The sequence below is a fragment of the Geospiza fortis genome, unplaced genomic scaffold (genome assembly GCF_000277835.1).
Source record: "Geospiza fortis unplaced genomic scaffold, GeoFor_1.0 scaffold172, whole genome shotgun sequence".
In the NCBI taxonomy this organism is placed as follows: domain Eukaryota; kingdom Metazoa; phylum Chordata; class Aves; order Passeriformes; family Thraupidae; genus Geospiza; species Geospiza fortis.
In genome coordinates, this window is record NW_005054309.1 from 10,509,656 (window position 1) to 10,526,940 (window position 17,285).

Genomic DNA, 17,285 nt, shown 5'->3' on the forward strand with positions numbered 1-17,285 from the left:
GATAAAAAATCCCCCCCAGCCAGTCCAAGGCACTTGGCAGGGGGTGGAATTCCAGGGGGCTTTTTTGCTTTTTTTTTTTTTTTGGTATTTTTTCCCTTAAAGCTGAGAGCAAACTTTGTGTATTTGGGTTTTTTCATGCTTTGGATGCAGCAGGAGGCAGCTCCTCCCTCAGACCCAGAGAGGCAGAGCATCCATGGAGAGCTTTTGGGGCCAGACACTGCAAATTTGGGGGTTTTGAGGGAAATTTTAATCTTTAGAAGGAACATTTAAAGCCAGCAGCTCTCTCCATGTGCAGACAGCCACCCAAGAGCTGCAGGGAAACCAACACCCCAATATTTCTCTATATTTTCTGCATGGATTTAAAAATAAGGAAGAAAAGGGTTGACTTTTTTATCCTGGCCTGAAGGTGAGGGCTCCTAATCCATCCAATTGCTAAATTCTTATTAAACTAATCCATCCCTGCTCCCTAAATTAAACCAATCCCCATCCCAGCCCCCAGCCCCCTCCGAGGGCTTCTTCCAACCCTGCCCTTTCTGCAAAAAAAAAAGGGGGGAAAAGTAATTTAATGAAAGGAAAAAGTGCTTTAATAAAAGCCATTCCTGGCAGGGGATGAAATTTTAATGCAGCTGAGGCCTTTTGCAAACACCCTGAATAAGTCATCAAGCAGAGCCTTGGCTGGGATGGATTTGCCCCCAAGGAAATGAGAATTAAAAGGTAAAAACCTGCTGGGAGCACCAGGCTGGGACTTAGGAAGGGCTAGCTCGGTTCATCCAGCTTTAAATCCAATAAAAGAGGGATGGAGACAAATTTATTGTGTCCCAGTGTCCCCTCTCCTACAGGCAGAATGAGGAATTCCACACTTAATCAGTTTAATTTGCTGCCCATTTTTAAACATAGATTATTCTTTTTATTTCTAGAATTTCATTTAAATGATCAGCCCAGAAAATGAAATATAAAAAACCCACCTGGGGTGTGTGTCTGCTGCTTCCAACCATCACAAATTCAGGGCTCAGTGTTACAGAAGAATCCACGTGAAACAGAATGAGGAACTTATAAATAAATAAAACTACAAAACCCTTCTCTCCTCTCAGTTTCATGTGATCAGCAAGGCAAAAAAAAAAAAAAGGTTTTTTTCACCAGCAAATCCAACCCCTTGGCAACAAACAGAGACGTGTCATAGGAAACAATGGTGGTAATTTTTATTTTACAGCTTTATACAGAAAACTTCCAACTCTCTGCACCCCACCGAGTGTTAATAGCACACCTAAAATGAATGTCAGGTAGTCAACATTCCCCAAAATGCTGAGAACTGAGTAAAATGTACAGATTACTGAAAGCTATGACATCACTACGAGGCAGGCATGGATTTTCTGTTGACTTGTATAGCACCGTCAAGAACAGGTTCTTTATTTCAAAACTACAGTGAGGAATAAAAAAGTAGTCAATGGTAAAATATCATCCAACCCAAAAAATCTCTAAACGACCAAAAAATAAAGTTAAACTACCCTCTCTTCTCGCCCATGATTTATAATGTTATAAGTACTGTACAATTCTCTTTGTTTCTGTAATAATAATAATAACAACATTATTATTATTAAAATGCCTGCCATTTAGTGGCACAAGTAAAAAAATTAAAATAAATTAAGAAGCAGAGGCCAATCACCAGACAGAAAGCTTGGGACATGGTCAATGAGCAACACTGGAACTCATTCCCTGGACAGGACAGAGGCAGGAGGAGGGATTCACTTGGCTGGCATCTTCTCTGCCAGGTGCTTCTGCTGGCTCTCGGCGTGCCTGGGGGCAGGAGGGGGCTGTTATTCCCTGTTTTCCAAGGAAAAGCTGGAAAACCCAACCCCCTGCTCCAGCTCCCAGCTGGGAGTTGTGTTTTCCCACGGAAAAACCCCAAGTTTTCCTGGATCTCCTCCTGGCAGGAGGGTGGGTGAAGGGCCAGGGGAGCCCCTTTGGGGTTTGGTTTGGGGCTCCTGGGATTTTCCCTCCCTTCCCACAGGGATGGCCAACACCTTCACCCCCAAATAACAGAGGGACAACCCCAGATAGCACATGGGCACAGCCAGTACCCCCAGCCTTCCCAAAACTGCCATTTCTGAAACTGCCAGGAGCTGCAGGGAGGAAGCCAAGCACTTCCAGAGGAAAGGAGGAAAACCCAGGGTGTGTGGGGCACTGACTCAGCTCCAGCTCCCATCCCAAACTTCACCCCCCCCACCTGATCTTCATTTCTTCCACAGCTCTAATGCTTCAATTTGGGGCCACAGTCCTTTAATCCCAAAATTCTGGGAGGAAAAGCCCCAGATGCTGCTGCTGCTGCTGGCAAGCTGTGAGCTCTGAGGGGAGAGCAATCCCTGCCTCACCCGCTGAAGGAAAATGGGAGCTGTGAGGGGAGAGCAGTCCCTGCCTCACCCGGTGAGGGAAAATGGGAGCTGTGAGGGAGATCAGTCCCTGCCTCACCCAGTGAGGGAAAGCTGTGAGGGGAGAGCAATCCCTGCCTCACCCGGTGAGGGAAAATGGGAGCTGCACCTGGTGAGGGAAAGCTGTGAGGTGAGAGCGGTCCCTGCTTCATGCGGTGAGGGAAAATGGGAGCTGTGAGGGGACAGCAGTCCCTGCCTCACCCGGCGAGGGAAAATGGGAGCTGTGAGGGGACAGCAGTCCCTGCCTCACCCAGTGAGGGAAAGCTGTGAGGGAGAGCAGTCCCTGCCTCACCCGGTGAGGGAAAATGGGAGCTGTGAGGGGAGAGCAGTCCCTGCCTCACCTGGTGAGGTCCTCGATGTCCACCAGCATGGCGTCCTGCTCCGTGTGCAGCTCGTCCCGGATCAGCAGCAGCTGCACCAGCTCCTCGTTCAAGCCTGAGCCGGGGGAAAGGGGCTGAGTTGGAGTGTCCTGGGGAGCCCAGCTGGGGATTGTCCCCCCAAAAGTGCCACATCCACAGGGCTTGAAATCCCTGCAGGGATGGGGACACCAGCCCGGCCCTGGGCAGCTGGGCCAGGCCCGACAGCCCTTTCCATGAGGAATATTTATATTTATCCCAGAGAACTGTTATTAATTAAAGCAGGCAGACCCCAGAATAATGAAGCAATTACCACTTACTTTCTATCTGTGAGTGCAGGTCGTTGACTATCACCTGTAGCTGCCCAATGGTCATGTCCCTTAGGTCAGTGGGTTTTAAACTTCTCTTCATCAGGCATTCACTTATATGAGGCATATGTGGCAGCTGGAAATAAACATTCAATATTTTACAGCTTCCTTCCAATATTTTACCATTTCCTTCCAATATTTTACTGTTTTCTTCCCATTATTTCTAGTTCTGAGCAGTTTGTCCCCTCAGTTTTGCATTCCCCCCTCACAAACAGGCAGCAACGACTCCAGCAAATGGGGTCCAGCCACCAGCACAAAACTGGGCTGAAGGCTCCCAGGGGAGCAGGAATATCTGACGAAATTGGCTCCCAGGGGAGCAGGAACAGTAATAGCTGATGGAATTGGCTCCCAGTGGAGCAGGAATATTTGATGGAACTGACCCCCAGGGGAGCAGGAGCCGGAATATCTGATTGAACTGACCCCCAGAGGAGCAGGAGCAGGAATATTTGATGGAACTGGCTCCCAGGGGAGCAGGAGAAGGAATATTTGATGGAATTGGCTCCCAGTGGAGCAGGATTGGGAATATCTGATGGAATTGGGGATACAGCTGGTGGTGACAGCCCTAGGCCGGGGCAGGAGCGCTCTAGGATGGGATGAAGACTCCTGCTCAGAGCATGAGCAGCCTCAAGGCAGCACCAAACTCCAGCACCTCATTCCCTGCTCCCATTTCTCCTTCCAACCCCTTCTCCATTCCTCCTCTCCACCTCTACCACCCTGTGAGCCAGAGCCACCAGAGGAGTGGATGTCCAGGGCTGGGCTCACCCCTGGCTCCACTTACGAGATCTGCTACTGGCGACTTCTTCCTGTTCTGCTTCTCCACCTCCACCTGCATCTTGGCCATGGGCTTGGCCATAGCCAAGGCCATCTTGGCTTCAGCCTGGAGCTTCTTCTGCCTGCTGAGGAAATCCATGTCATCCAGGGACTCCGACTCCTCCTCCGTCGTGTCTCTGTCCGAGTAGGATGAGCTCTGCTTGCTCTGGGGAAGCAAAGAAGCCACAGCAAAGTTTGACCTATTTTTGCGTGCTTTTTTTCCTACAGAAACTGTGAAAGGCATGGATTTATTTCTTATCTTAATCCATGGGATTATCTTTGAAAATCAGAGTGATTCCCAGCTAGGCCTCCTTGGCTTTACAGGGAAGGAGGAGCCCAGCAGATTGGAAGGTGTTGAAAGGTTAAAGTGGAGGGAAACAATTGGGGCTATGGTGTTGTATCCAAAAAGGAAAGGAAAGGAAAGGAAAGGAAAGGAAAGGAAAGGAAAGGAAAGGAAAGGAAAGGAAAGGAAAGGAAAGGAAAGGAAAGGAAAGGAAAGGAAAGGAAAGGAAAGGAAAGGAAAGGAAAGGAAAGGAAAGGAAAGGAAAGGAAACAGGGAAGGAGGAGCCCAGCAGATGAAGGGAAGGGAAGGGAAGGGAAGGGAAGGGAAGGGAAGGAAAGGAAAGGAAAGGAAAGGAAAGGAAAGGAAAGGAAAGGAAAGGAAAGGAAAGGAAAGGAAAGGAAAGGAAAGGAAAGGAAAGGAAAGGAAAGGAAAGGAAAGGTTCACATGAAGGCATCAAGTCTATAGCAGCAGGGGAGGTTTCTTATCTGTCCCTCAGCATCTCACATTTACTGAGGGCTGGAGATGCTGCTCTGGGGTTTGGGGTTGCTGTTTTAACAGGATCAGCCTCCTCAGGGATGCCTGTGGCTGTCCTGCTGCAGGCTGAGGTGCCAGACCCACCATGGGTGACAAGGGCGTGTCCAGGCTGGTCTCTGTCTTGCTGTCATCGCCGTCGCTGTCCTTGTCGCTGCCGCTGTCGTTGACAAAGCAGATCTGCAGGTTCATCCCACTCTGTAACCTGGGTGAGCACAGGGACAGGTGACACTGCTGTCCCCTGGGGCTGGGAGTGTCACCAGCTCAGCAGGTGATAGCTCAGCGTGGCACTGGGAGCTGCTCAGTGTCACAGGGCTTCTACCACCATCTACTGATAAACTGCAGAATTACTGCAGAATTACCCCCACACTGCAGGGACTCTTGATCATTTTTTAATAGTCATTGTTTCAGAATGTCATTATTATTTTTGCTTATTCAGCTCTGATTACATTAAATAAAATCTATAAAATGCAATCAAAGATATGGAACATGTTACTACGAAAATACCACAAAATTATTTACAAATAAAGAATGAAAAAGTACAGAGAAATGTATAAAGATATAAATAGCATATATAATAATATATATTATAAAATATTTTGTCAGTGGTGGAAATTATTTATTAACAGTTTGTTTCCAAGACACTCCTGGAATACAAGAGTTTGGGATTGATTAACCCCACCCACATTCCCCTCCCCAGGATTGATTTTCTCTGGGTGCAGGATCAGGGAATCCTGCAGGCCAAAAGAAGGGAAAAGCCCAGGTGAGAGACCCCAATCCATCCCCACGTGCTGGAGATGGAGAACCCCCAAATCCTGTTATTCCTCATTCCCAGTGTGATGGGAGCTTGTATTGCTCCTTAGGAACAGCAAATTCCTATTTTCCATTTATTTCTGTGGGGTTTATTAGTTACCATTACCACAAAATAAACAGGATTAATAATTGTTTATTAATGAACAAGTGAAGGTGGTGAGATCCTGGCAAGGAAGCTGTGGCTGCCCCTGGATCCCTGGAATTGTTCCAGGCCAGGCTGGACAGGGTTTGGGATAGTGGGAGTGTCCCTGCCCATGGACAGAGAGTGGATGAGCTTTAAGGTCTCTTCAGCATTCCATGTTCCAGCTTTGCAATTCCATACAAAAACATGGGAATAATGTCCTGCAAATGTTCCTGCAGGTCCTGGAACAGGGAATACTTTTCCTGGGTTATAAATATTAACTACCACCAAATCCTTCAGGCACAGCTGGCAATTTCTAGGGGCACAGCTGCCAAACCCTGATGAGCTGCGTTAATTAGAGCCCTGCTCTAATTACCAGACAGCAGCTCCTGGTTCAGCTGTAACTACACACAGCAACGCTGTTTTCCCTTTCAAATGATCCGCAGCTCAATTTAACTCCACAACTGCACCTCTCCCCTGGACCAGCAGGATTCCTCCTGGGCTCCTGCCTCCCTAAGCCTCCTTTCTTCTCCCATCCATGGCAACAAGGTAGAGCTTCACTCCCAGCATGGGAGGTGTTTGATGCTTCCCCAGTGCCCTGGGTTCGACCCAGCTGAACACAAAAAGGACTTTCTGGAGTGTATTTGATGCAAAAACCTCAAAAATCCAAGGGAGGAATCCGTGTGCAGCTCCAGGGATGGAGCCATGTCTGGAGCTGAGCTTGTGGATGTGGAGGGGAGGCAGGAAGCCACATTAAAGCTTATTTTGTCCATCCTCTGGTGCTTCCTGAGCATTAAACGCTTTTCCAATCATTAATCACAATTCCAGAATAATGGAAGTTGGAATTCCCAAATGGTTTGGGTTGGAAGGGACCTTAAAGCTCATCCAGTGCCACCCCAGCCATGGCAGGGACACCTTCCACTGTCGCAGGCTGCTCCAGACCTGGCCTTGGGCACTGCCAGGGATCCAGGGGCAGCCACAGCTGCTCTGGGCACCCTGTGCCAAATCCTAAATGAAAACCTGAAGGAAACCTAACTCGGAAAACTTCACCTCATTCCCTTTATCCCCTCAACATCCAAATACATTCCTACCCAGTGCTAAATGAGCATTTTCCCCCTCATTTACAAGAGTTCACATAACACACAGGCATTGCAGCTGGGAGATGTTCTAAGCACAGAAAATTCAGGAACATGGTTAAAGGGCAGTGTGAGGGGAGATCCTGGGATGTCCCACTGCAGAGACCTCCCCCTTCCCAGGCTGCCCTGGGGATTTGGGCTCTGGCTTACCGGGAGGACAGGCTGGGCTTGCCGCTCTTGCTGCAGCTCGTGTAGAGCCCGGGGCCATCGTCGAAGAAACTGCCCAGAGCCAACTTCTGCCTGATGGACTCACGCTCATTCTTCTGGGCCTGCAGGGAGGGACAGGGGTCAGGCTCGGGGGAGGGACAGCAGGGGATGAAGGTCTGGGAAGGGACACAGGGATCAGGCTCTGGGAAGGGACAGGGAGGGATTGAGGTCTGGGAAGGACACATGGAAGGATGAAGCTCTGGGAAGGAACAGGAAAGGATGAAGCTCTGGGAAGGGACAGGGAGGGATGAGCTCTGGCCAGGCCAGGGCACAGGAAGGGGACTTGTCCCACTGGCCCCACCACCAAGCTCAGCACGTCCAGCATCTCCCAAGCATTCCACGCTTGGGTCAGCCACAGAGCACATCCCACTGGGAATCCCCATCTCTCTCCACATGGAACCAGCCTGGTCTGGGTTGGAAAGGCCCTTAAAGGGCATCTGACTGCACCCCAAACTCACTGATAGATATATCCTAATACACTCCCCAATATCTGTATCTACATCCACACACAGCCACCTCCATCAGCATCTTCCACTTCCCTGAGCAACTTCCAACCCCACCAAAATCCCTCTCCTGCCAGCGTGCTCAGGGATGGATTTTGAACCATTGTCATCAAATTATCCCTGGGTTTAAAGATGTATTTTTATATATAAATATAAATACAAACACAAATATAAATATAAATATAACCACAAACACAAGCACAACCATAAACATAAGTACAGGAGTTTTAAAATAGCAATCAACAAAACGATTTGCAATGAATCCCTGATCAATAACTGCGCAATCAATGTGCAATAAATGCAAATCTCAGCTCCAGATTCAAAACCTCCCCCAGTGTCTGTCGCTAATGGGTCACGTGCCAACACTGACAACAAATTCAGGAAGTTATTGATGGAAGGAACACTTGGAAAGCCTCAAACATTTAATTATAAAATAACACTTAATACCCAATCCTGAAAACACAACAAAAAGAAATAGAGCAGGCAAGGCTGGGCTGCTTCCATGGGGTTAATTCATGGAATTGTGCTTTCCATATCCCACCTCAGGAAAAATAAAGCACTTTTTTGTACAAGAAAGTGTGACAAAATGCAAATTATTCACCTAAAATAACGAATTATTTAATTCCAGCTCCAGTGCTGATTGTACACATTATTACCCTGCCCATTAAATTGTCAATCCCTTACCAAAATAATTCATTTATAACCTAACTCCTTTTATTTCAAATCCTTAAAATAATAAAAATAAACCCCACGACACCAAGCAGTACTGACTTTTTGGGCCGAGCTCCAGGTTCCTGAAGTTTTACCCAGACCATTGTGTTTTTAGGTGTCAATAATCAATACCTCAATCACATGGAGACAGATTTAGGATTAAAAACAGCCAGCCCTGCTGGGGAGGGCAGAACAGGGGAAAAAATAGGGAGAAATGAATGAAAATCATTTTTTAATGAACTGAAAGCAGAAGGAGGGAGGTTGGTGCCAGCTCCTCGTGCTGCCCATCTCAGGGTGCCCTTGGCTGTGCCACTGCACCAACATTCCATCAAGTCCTGGAAATTTCCCCTTTCCCAGCTCAGAGGATTCTCTCTCACATCTTCCCATCTAAATCTGATTTTCCTTGTGCTGCAGCTGAAATCCAGCCCACAGCCCATCCCCACCTCCTCCCCAGCTGGGACCTCTCCCTCCCAGAGCATCCCCCCCTCCTCCGTGGGCACCAAAAGCTGCTCCTTTCCCATTAAAATCCAGCCAGGATTGGACATTTCTCCTCCTTGCTGATGGATCTGTCGCTCCAGATCTGTTTTAATGTTGCTGTTTCCCACTGCTCCCAGGCTGACATCTGTACACTTAATCAACATACAATTTGTTTTCTCCAGCAGGTCATTAATGAGGATTCTCAGTAACTCTGCTCCCAGGACTGAGCTGGGAATATCCCATTTTCCAAGGCAGGCCCAGGCTAACGACCATAAAGAAATCCAGAGTCCTATTTGTTATTATAAAATGGGGAGCAGTTAGTAAGAAATAAAATATACCTGAGGGAACTGGACTTCAGACTTTGGATAAATTACCTGACAGCTGCACTCAAAATCCAGAGCTGGGTATGAAAAAATATAAATGGAGAAGGGAAACAGCAAGGTGGGTTTTGACTATCAAATATTCTGACTTGGTATAGAAGGAATAATGGGTCAAATCCTGAAAATGCAAAGGTAACTCCAAGGAAAACATAACCCCGTGGTACCTAAATGTGTATTTTGGCACTGACCCAAAAAATAAAAGGGTTTCTGCTCTGTGCAGAGCTGAGCACAATTCAGTTCTCACAATGATTTTAAACAAAAAGCAGCTTTTGATTTTTAAGGGGAGAACAAAACAATCTGGGGAGGATTTTCCTTCTTCCCCTCGACCTTCCCTGCCAGAAGGGCAGCAGTGCCCGGGCTGGAGCCTGGGAGGGGAACACAGCTCAGGCCTGGCTGGGCTGCTCCAGGGAAAAGGGCAACGTGTCACACAGCCCTGGAATAATCCTGGTTTGGGATGGAAGGGACCTCAGAGCTCATCCCATTCCCATGGCAGGGACACCTCCCACTGCCCCAGGTGCTCCCAATGTCCAGCCTGGCCTTGGGCACTGCCAGGGATCCAGGGGCAGCCCCAGCTGCTCTGGGAATCCCATCCCAGCCAGCAATTCCCAATTCCCAATCTCCCATCCATGTCTGGCACTGGGAGCTATTCCCCGGGTCCTGTCCCTCCATTCCTTGTCCCCAGTCCCTCCCCAGCTCTCCTGGAGCCCTTCAGGCCCTGGCAGAGCTCTGAGCTCTGTCTGGAGCTTCTCCTCTCCAGGTGAGCACCCCCAGTTCTGCCAGCCTGGCTCCAGAGGGGCTCCAGCCCTGCAGCAGCTCCGTGCTCCCTCTGGCCCCTCTCCAGCAGCTCCACATCCTGCCCTGGCATCATCCCATCCCCATCCTGCCCTGCCCATCCCCAGCCCTGCGGGAGAGGGGAGCAGAGGGGGCAATCCCTTCCCACCCATCCTCCAGCACCAAACACTTCAGGAGCACTGGGACATCCAGCAGGAACACTGGGACACCAGCAGGAGCACTGGGACACCCAGCAGGAGCACTGGGACACCAGCAGGAGCACTGGGACACCCAGCAGGAGCACTGGGACACCAGCAGGAACACGGGGACATCCAGCAGGAGCACTGGGACACCAGCAGGAGCACTGGGACACCAGTAGGAACACTGGGACACCCAGCAGGAACACTGGGACACCAGCAGGAGCCCTGGGACACTCGGCCAGGCCACCAGGGCTATTTTTGCCAGGCTCTGTCATTCCCAGCCCAGCCCAGGACTATATTTAAAGCCCCAGAGCCATAGGCAGCGTCTCATTTTATCTCTGCCCTGCACAAGGGCTATTCTGGGATTTACAAACAACATAAGATCACAGAAAATGTGGTTTTATCTCCTTTTTTCTTCCCGGGGTGAATGCAAACCCAAGTCAAAACTTTGTGATCCATGCCACAAAATGCCTTAAAGCCCCGGGGGTTTCCAGGTAGGAGAATGCCTTTGGAAGCTTCCCCTGCTATTTTATCACCAGGAGATAAGGAAAGAAGGAAGGAGGAAGGTTTGCCCCGTGCCAGCACTTTACAAACCCTGGATTCTCCCTGCTCCAGCCCCCGAATCCCACCGGCCTGGGCGGGATGCGGGCAGCATTCCCGCAGCACGGTGGCACACAAAGGCTCCTTTCTGTCCCTTTTTGTCCCTTTACCTTTTTATAGCTGCCCTCGGCGGGCGGCGGGGATGCTTTCCTGATGACGTCACCCATTCCATCATCCCGCTCCCGGCTCATCTGCCCCGCTCCCGGCTCCCGCTGCATCGGCCCCGCTGCCGGCCGCGCATCTCACTGCTGCCCCGGCCCCGCAGCCAGCACCGCGGGATGGGGGCTCGCTCCGGCCGGGATGCTCTTCCTGCACCTCTCCGCTCTCCCAGCACCTTGCTTTTCCCAAATAAAGGCAGCGAGCCCCGGGGAGAGGAGCTGGGAATCCGCGTCCTTCTCCAGCCACTGCCAGCGCCGGATAAAAATAACCCCGGGCTCCAGCGGCTGCACAAGGGCAGGAACAATCCCGGTGTCTGATGTCAAAACCCCAGGCTGGCCGTGCTGCCGGGCCGGGAGCAAGGGGCTTCCTCTTTCCTTCCTTCCTGGGGCTTTTCCCCAGGGAAGTTATCCCAGGGGATTCCCAGGATCCATCACAGGGATCCACATCCCACAAATGGGAACCACCAGCTGGAATTTTTACTTCATGTAAAACCCACCAGCAAGGACCCCATGGAGCTATTCCCCGGCTAATTCGGCTCTTCCAGGTGTAAAAAGTTCTACATTTATTGGAATTAAACAACAGAGGCACCCAGCCTAACCCTGCTCCCCATCCTGTGGGAGTGGAGAGCCTGGGGATCCCCCAAAATTCCATCCCTGGCTCCTGGGGGGCTCAGAGCCCACAAACCTGGAGCTTCCATTCTCCTACCCTTCCCAAGGGCACCACCGACCCCCTGCCACACAAATCCTGCTCTGTCCCTGCTGAGATCCCATCCCAGCCAGAAAGGTTTGCCTGGATCAGCTGCAGGGAGAGCAGAGCTCATGCTCAGGGCAGGAATTCCCAAAAGGAATCCTTAGGAAAATGGAATTATGCCACAATTTCTCCCCAAAACCTGGCACAGCAGCAAGAAAAATTCTGAGTTTTGGTGCAGCACAACTATAGAGAAATAATTTTAATTGCCCCATGATGTTTAATGAGATATCCAAGCCATGCTGACATCATTCCAGCCCAAATGCAAATTCCAGGTAAATTCCCAGCTCTGACAACACCCAAGTGATACACCCCAGCATGAATCTACTCCGAATTTTTAGGGCAAAACCAGCAAGAATAAATGTTTAATTCCATTCTTGTGCCTGGAAGGTGCTTTGCAACTGTAATTCCCAAATGAAACAAAGTCATTCTCTGGATATTTCCTTATTTTCAGTTTCCCTCCGCCGCTGACTCATTGTGTCCTTTCCTGCTGTTGCTAAATCCACTTCCTCCCAGCTGAGGACGGATCCTGACACAATGAACCCCAAATAAACAAAGAAATCACGGCACAGCCCCAGGGGAAGGATGCGTGGCCAGGAGCAGGGGCTGGGGCTGAGCCTGGGATTTGTCAGAGTGCCCTCGTGGTGTGTGACAATCCTGCAGCGCCCTGTCCTCACCATCGGGGATGTCCCCGTGTCCCCTCCCCGGCTGAGCCCACCCCCGCAAAGTGACCCCAAAGCCACGGAAGGGCAGGAAGTGACACAGCCCTAAAAATAGAAATAGGAATAAATATACTCCAGCCTTGCCAGCCGCAGTTTTTAGGGTGTTTTATCCCCTGTCCCAGCTTTCAGCTCACCTCTGCCCTGCCCATTCCCTGAGCTGATCCCACGGAGCTGAGCCCAGTCTCCAGGGCAAACCCTGCACCTGGAGCTGCTCCAGGCCTCGGGAGAAGCCCCAAACCTGGCTGAGCAGCACAGCTGGGAGCCCCTGGAGCCACAGCTGGAGCACATCTGGGGCCCTCCTCAGGGCCAGGACCTGCTCCCTTGGGATGGGCTGGGGAAGGCCCATCTAAACTGGGCTATCAAAAGGGAAATGAATTTTGGGATTCTCTCAGCACAGGGACCAAACCCTTTGGTGTTCAGCCCCTTCCCCACAGGCTGAACCCAGGGCCACCATTGTCCCCCTGCTTGGAACATCCCAAAAAAGGCTCCATGTGCCCCAGGAATGGGGATCCCACTCCCTCTCTGGAGGGGGAAGAGCCTGATTTCCTTTATCCAGCAGTAAGGGAAAGCTCAGAGCAGCAAACTCTGGAGCAGGTCGGATGCTGGGGGTCCCTGGGATGGGAGCACACGGAGCCAGCTCTGCCAGGAACGCCAGGATGGGCATGGAAGGGTGGAAATCATCCCTGAGGGAGGCCAGGAAACAGGGCACAGCGAGCGTGGGGTGCTTGGAACACGCCCCCATGGCTCCAGGACAGGAAGGCAGCAGAATTCCCCTTTCCTGAGCACGAAAGCATTGCTGGAGCCAGTGAAATCCCCCTCAGGGCTGGGGTGTGCTCCAGAGGGGGAGGAATTCCCCCTTCCTGCTGGGATCAGCTCCCAAACACTGCTGGATCCCAAGGGAGGAGAGGAACCCCTGAATTCCCAGCAGAGTTCAAGGAAAGCTCTCCAAGGTGCCAAAGTCATGGGCATGGAGCACTCGGGGATTGAGGTCAGTTCCAGGATCTTGGAATGCCAAGTTGCCAGAACTATCAGGGAGAGATTCTTTACAAGAGGATGGGGTGACAGAACCAGGGGAAATGGTTTAAAACTGGAAGAGGGCAGGGATGGATGGGATATTGGGAAGGAATTCCCACCTGGGAGGGTGGGGAGGCCCTGGAATGGATTCCCAGAGAAGCCATGGCTGCTCCTGGATCCCTGGAAATGCCCAAGGCCCATTTGGATGGGGCTTGGAACAACTTGTGACAGTGAGAGGAGTCCCTGCCCATCAGGATGGGTTTTAAGGCCCCTTCCAACCCAAATTATTCTGTCATTCTGTGATTCCATGCCACAAAAGTTTGATTTTATTGCGTGGTTTATTGGAATAAACCTCTCCCCCACCAGACCCTTCCCATCACAGGGCTCTTGCAAGTTTGTAAAATTTAGGGATGAGCTGAGCCCAAGGCCTCCCTGTGGTGATGCTTCCCTGAGCTTCAGCACTCCCCACCTGCTTTTCCAGCCCTTGGCAGAGCCTTTTTTGGGATCCCTGTCTGAACAAGGCCCCAGAGCTCCCTGACAAAGGCTCTCTTTCATTGTCCCTGCTGCCATGGAGCCTCCCCAGCTGTGCCAGCCTGGAGCATTCTCCATGGGGAGGGGCCAGGCCAGCAGCTCTCCAGCTTCTCCACACTGGATTTCCATGGAATTTGAGGTTTTTCCCAAGGCCTGTCCCTTGGAGTTATATCTTGCCACCAGAATTTGCACTCGCTTTAAAGAAAAATATGATATCAGCTGATTTCTGGAGCCTCCAAACCCCTCCTGAGACCAAACCGAAGAAACCTCATGAAGCCTCCAATTATTTTGTGAATTTTATGGATTAATTCTGGGCTTCTCTGGGATCCTGGGAGGGGTGGGGGACATCCAGCCCTGCCTGGCTCATCCCTGGTGCTTCCAGCCTGATCCAAAGCAGCACCAGCACCTCCTTGCAAACAGACCCCTCTCAAAACCAGCCAAATAAAGTCAATCCCAACACCTGGACACATCCCACATCCCTGAAAAACCCACCAGGCCCCACCAGTGCCCCACCTCAGAGATGATCTCTAAGCCAATAAAATCTCTTTTCTCCTCAGGTCTCTTTTTAATTTTCCTCGCACGTGTGGAGCCTGGAACCATCTCCAGAGCCCTGGTGCCAGCAGATAGCTCAGCCCTGCCTGGTGCCAGAACACGGAGCCAAATCCTGTTCCCAGGGGCAACTGGGAGGCTCCTGCCTCAGGCACAGGCACTGGGTGCCCCTCAATTCTCTGCTTTTCATCGGAAATTCAAAAATCCGTGATTCACACACATCACCCACTTGTACAGCAGTGGTAACAAACGTGGATTAAAGCAGGAGGAGGCTGAGGAGCCCAGCACTGCTCCGTGGAGCTGTCAGGCCCTGCTGAAAATACAGATTTACAAAGCAAACTGAAGGCCTGGCTGAGGCTGAGGGCCAGTAAAGCCCAGCTGAACCACCCAGCAGAATAAAACCTTTATTTCTGGGCTGGAGCCTGGATTTGCACGCTGGGTTTTTATTCCATGTGGGCTCAGGAGCTCACAAAACATCATTCAGCCAGGGTTTTCCTAGTCAGACTGCAGGAGGAATTATGGAGCCCTAAATAAAATGTTTGATAGACGGAAATAAATTGGAATAAATAAGAAAAGAAGCATAATTAAGGGAGAAACCCACAGCACAGAGAGTGGCAGCCTCCAGCCTGATTCCAGGATGCATCCATGGAAAAGATGGCAGATGCTGGGGCCTCCAGACCATGGAAGAGCCACCCTAAATTCCAGGAATTCACCTGCCAGCCACATCCAAACCCCAGGAGAGCCCAGGGCCACCTGCACTGTCCAGCCCAGCACTGACAGCTCAGCTCTGGGGGAATCAGGGATTTCAGGAATATCCTCCTCTTCCTCAGCCCCTGCCCATCCCAGCTCCCTCCCTGCCAGGGATTTGGTGGCCCAGCCATGACCTGGGCATGTCAGAGTTTTTCTGCTGGAATTCTCCAAAACAAACCCATTTTTAAGTTTTCCCAAGTGCTGACTTGTTCCTCTCTTTGATTTATTTTTGGTTTCTTTAGCAGCTCCAAAAAAAGGGGTGTGGGGAAGGAGCAGAGCAGAGCAAACACTGCCACCCCCTCCCCCGGGCAGCCACGGAAATCCCATCACTGCTGCGATCCCAAAGCCCGGGATTGCCGTCCACAAAGGGATTAAAGCTCAGCCTTGGGTTCATGGGGCTGGGAGGGGGCTGGGGCTGCTCTTAATCTCTGCAGCACCCCAGGAAGGTTTGGAAACACACTTCCATTGAAAAGATGTTTCCCGGGATTTTTTTTTTTCCTTAGGATTTGGGTGGTTTCTGGCTGGTTTCCCTCTAATATTTATGGGCTTGGAGGAGAGGAACCAATCCATAACAAGCAGGGGATGGGAGCAGGGAAAGGCAGCCGCGCTGGCGCAGTAACACCCAGGGATTTTGGCCAGGCCCGTGCCGCAGCTCGGCATCATCATCACCATCATCATCATCATCATCATCACCATCATCATCCCACCCCCCGGAGCCCTCCCAGCCGGGAAACAATGCCCAACCTTTAACCCGTGCGTTCCTGAGTATGCTGGGAAAACATCCGCTGCTCCCAAACAATGGCACCATTTATCCCGGCTGTCCAGAGCAACAGGCTCGGAGTGCAGGGAAATCAAAAGGCTGGGAAAAAAAACCACGAAAAAACCCCCAGGATATTTTTTCTAAAGAGGTTAAAAATAGAAATTCACTTCCAGAATTGCTAGACTGAAAATATTCCGCGAAAAATCATTTCAGCTCCTCTCTGTTTCGTTATCTTCTCCCTTGGTGAGATATTTTGCATCCGAGATATTTTGTTGGAAAACACGGCCTGAAGTTGGAATGAAACACGGGAATGGAGGAAAAACAAGGAAGGGGCGCTGGCCCGGGCAAGGCCCTGCTTGCTGAGGGTCCAGCTCTGGGGATGTTTGGGAATGGGGGTTTTCCAAAACACTGCACGTAGGCAAAGGCATTCCTCAGCATCGCCGTGCCAGAGGGACAGGTGTTGGTGCATTTAACAATCTGCCGGTGCCATCCAGCCCTTAAATGTGTCATCGAGCCCCTAATTGTGCCATCGAGCCCCTAACTGAGCCATGGAGCCCTTAAATGTGTCATCGAGCCCCTAATTGTGCCATCGAGCCCCTAACTGAGCCATGGAGCCCCTAACTGAGCCATCGAGCTCCTAATTGTGCCATCGAGCACCTAACAGAGCCATGGAGCCCTTAAATGTGTCATCGAGCCCCTAACTGAGCCATCGAGCCCCTAACTGAGCCATCGAGCCCCTAACTGAGCGATAGAGCCCCTAATTGTGCCATCGAGCCCGTAACTGAACCATCGAGCCCCTAATTGTGCCATGGAGCCCTTAAATGTGTCATCGAGCCCCTAACTGAGCCATGGAGACCTTAAATGTGCCATCGAGCCCCTAATTGTGCCACGGAGCCCCCAGAGCGCTGCTTCCCGTGCAGGTGCACCCGCAGCACCCATCCTCTCACCCCTCCTCTCCCCCGAGGGAAACGAAGCCCCAAGCCCAGCCCAGCTCAGAGCTTCCCCACTGAAATAACCCCCCAAACACGGGGACCCGCGGGGCTGGGGGCTGCCCGCTCACGATCACCGCCATCGCCGGTTCCTGCGGAACCAGGAGCAGCCCGCAGCCTGTGAATCACCATCCTGCGCTCGCAGGAACGTGGGAAGCGCAGGAAATGCTCTAAAAAAGACATCCCTGCGCTGCGGCAGCTCCGGGGCTGCCATCCCGCGGCTCTCTCGCTCCCAGGGAGCGGTTTTATCCCGGCAGGAGGGCACTGGGACGCAGGCATAGGGATGCGGGCAACCCCGGCCCCGCTGAGCACCCGAACATCACACGGCGAGCACAAAAGACACGGGGCTGCTCTGCCTTCTGAGACCTGGC

General features: G+C 51.3%; 1 protein-coding gene across 3 annotated transcripts in view; it reads right to left on the minus strand.

The window, feature by feature from the left end:
- Positions 1 to 1,177: 1,177 nt before the first annotated feature.
- Positions 1,178 to 17,285, minus strand: part of LOC102031767 (IQCJ-SCHIP1 readthrough transcript protein) — an 82,578-nt gene continuing 66,470 nt past the window's right edge. The window contains exons 1-7 of one of the 3 annotated variants that reach the window (XM_031055497.1): positions 10,804 to 10,867; positions 6,995 to 7,113; positions 4,748 to 4,979; positions 3,929 to 4,126; positions 3,103 to 3,226; positions 2,768 to 2,861; positions 1,372 to 1,794 (exon numbers count right to left, since the gene is read on the minus strand). In XM_031055497.1, the coding sequence (XP_030911357.1) occupies positions 1,743 to 1,794; positions 2,768 to 2,861; positions 3,103 to 3,226; positions 3,929 to 4,126; positions 4,748 to 4,979; positions 6,995 to 7,113; positions 10,804 to 10,860 (876 nt within the window). In that variant the 5' untranslated portion in view covers positions 10,861 to 10,867 and the 3' untranslated portion in view covers positions 1,372 to 1,742. Of the gene's footprint in view, positions 1,795 to 2,767; positions 2,862 to 3,102; positions 3,227 to 3,928; positions 4,127 to 4,747; positions 4,980 to 6,994; positions 7,114 to 10,803; positions 10,868 to 17,285 lie in introns of those variants that run through there. The other 2 variants (XM_031055495.1, XM_031055496.1) reach the window with 2 other exon arrangements.